At 42.6% G+C, this 2500-nt stretch overlaps 1 protein-coding gene across 3 annotated transcripts in view; it reads right to left on the bottom strand.

Moving 5' to 3' along the window:
• The window catches only part of fam184aa (family with sequence similarity 184 member Aa), a 37439-nt gene that overhangs the window by 11772 nt on the left and 23167 nt on the right, over nucleotides 1-2500 (bottom strand). For all 3 annotated transcript variants that reach the window (XM_042108575.1, XM_042108573.1, XM_042108574.1), the window contains exons 11-12: nucleotides 1949-2102; nucleotides 460-587 (exon numbers count right to left, since the gene is read on the bottom strand). In XM_042108575.1, coding sequence (XP_041964509.1) covers nucleotides 460-587; nucleotides 1949-2102 — 282 coding nt within the window. The remainder of the gene's footprint in view (nucleotides 1-459; nucleotides 588-1948; nucleotides 2103-2500) is intronic.

The following is a 2500-nucleotide window of genomic DNA, read 5'->3' as shown; positions in this document are numbered from 1 at the left end:
CCCCTACCAATTTCACAACAGTTAGCTAGGCCGTTCTCGAGCACTCAACTTGGGATAGCAGCTGTTTAGTGCGCACATGCTCCCCGACTCCGGTTTTGGGTTGCCAGGTTTTTTAACAAATGGGTTGAAATTGTATGAAGTGTGACGTGCACATGTGTAGAATGTATTTCCATATACAATCTAGCAACTTGGGAAATATCACACAGATATGCAAAACGAATGCATCCATGATGTTCATAATGAGGTTTGACAGTCTTGCAAATAGTGGGGGGGTTTCAGAGAGAAAAAACAAACAAAATAAAAATAAATAAATAACACCAGGAGATGGCCTTGAAACACGAGGAAAAGACTGGAACGATGTGGGAGAGTTGTGTCTGCTGCTGTTGTTGATATAACATGAATAAAATATTGTGCAAGTATAAAACAAAATGGATGTACAAAAAGAGGTGTAGCTCTCACCAAGTTCTTGCTACGTTCCAGAGTGTTCTCCAGCTCCAGCTGGGCAGTTTTATTCTCCTGCTGGTGCACCTGTCTCAGGTGCTCGATAGCCGTAGCGTGCAGGTGATTCAGCTCTGAGCGGAGGGACGCTGCAGCACAGAGAAGATAGTAAAGGTCAGTCACAATCCTGCTACCAGCTCAATGGCCATGGGAAAAAACACAATACAAATTTGCATCAAATCAGGACACATATGTTTATATTTATGGTTATGTTTTTAGTTCTTAGCAGACACTTATGTCCAAAACGACTAACAATGACATCAATAAACAATACATTAACATTAAAATTAACAGTTTAAAGTAAAGTCCTACAGCCTTCATTAAAAAACACCAATAACACTATATGTATACTTTAAAAGTGCATGGTTTCAGGTCTGGAAAGGGGGAAAAGGAGGGGACTACGAGAGAGAGAGAGAGAGATAGAGAGAGAGAGAGAGAGAGATGTCACGGTTAAGATAACTGATAAATAAACGAGTTTTACGCCATGCGCCAGGGTGCAAAATAGGGGCCATAGAGTTTCAGATGAGGAGAGAGATAGTAATTAGAGAGGAATGAAAAGACGCATTTCAGTGAAACAGGACTAAACGAGGAGAGAGACAGCACTAAACGAGGAGAGAGACAGCACTAAACGAGGAGAGAGACAGGAATAAACCAGGAGTGAGACAGGACTAAAGGGCCGTTCACCCCAAGACTGATAACTATAATGATAAGGACCAAAAACATGAAGAAAGATATCGTCGGAGATCACTTTCAGAAAGATATCGTCGGAGATCACTTTCAGAATGATTTTAAGAACGAAAAAAAGCTGACAGCCCATCAAAATCAATCAAATTTTAGCGATCACATTCATCAACACAAAAAGGGTGTTCTTCTTTGTGAACTTTTTCACACTTTTCTTCACTCGTCAGTGTAGACGTTTTTATTGTTATGGTTATAGTTATCATTATTAGTGATAGGCCCTTAAACCAAAGTCCTTTTAGGCAGGTCTCTCCACTCGGCAGCCATATTACAACGCTTTTTGGGCACTCATCGGGCATCATATTCGGCAGAAATGCGTGTGCGCAAGGCTTCACGACACTAATCTTGCTCCAGCGGCGAGTTCACAACACATGATTGGCACGATGTCTTCACAACACACCATATGATTGGCTCAATGTATTCACCACACCACATGATTGGCTCAATGTATTCACATGTCAACGTTTTGCCGAGGAAGGGGTGGGATATGTGTAGAGAACGGCCATATTGGCGTTACAAACTAACCCCATGCATTTCTATGGAGGATTTTTTGAGTGCTGTGTCTCCTCATTAGAAAGCCTCTGCTTAAACCAGGAGTGAGACAGGAATAAACAGGACTGAGACAGGACTAAACCAGAAGTGAGACCAGGACTAAGGCAGGACTAAGGCAGGAGTGGGCTAGTGGCACAGCAGCAGTGGTGTTGCGGCGCACCTAGCATGGCCTTGCCCTCATCCTCCAGCTCGAAGCGCAGTGTCTGCAGCTCCTGCTCCGACTGCTGCCGCAGGATGTCCAGCGTCTGCCTGTGTGCCTCCCGCAGAGCCTGCAGCTCCTCACGCTGCTCCTGCTTCATACGGTCCTCCAGCTCCTACACACACACACACAGGTATAACACAGATGTGCGTGCTGACACATATATACACACACACTAGAGGGAGAGCAGCTTCACAGAAGAGAACTTCTGACGGCAAATTTGAGGAAAAGTTGGTAAACCACCCTTCTTACCTAATTTGAGGGTGCTGATTCTGAATATTTTGTTTACCAAGCTCAATTCTGAGATCTACGCTGCATAATCAGAATTTTAACATAAAATGGCGTTTTTTTTGTTGCTTATTTTTCCCTAAATTGGGTTGATTTCAAAAGTAATCACTAACACCAAATAAAAGTGTTCTCTAAATACATGTTTGAGCATTAAAGAAGCCATGCTATATTTTATTAACATATTTAATGGAAACATGATTACAGTTAACATGTAATAAACTCGGA

The sequence above is a fragment of the Alosa sapidissima genome, chromosome 1 (assembly GCF_018492685.1).
Source record: "Alosa sapidissima isolate fAloSap1 chromosome 1, fAloSap1.pri, whole genome shotgun sequence".
NCBI lineage: Eukaryota > Metazoa > Chordata > Actinopteri > Clupeiformes > Clupeidae > Alosa > Alosa sapidissima.
The sequence above is the reverse complement of the archived record's forward strand: the minus strand, read 5'-3'. Positions and strand labels throughout refer to the sequence as shown.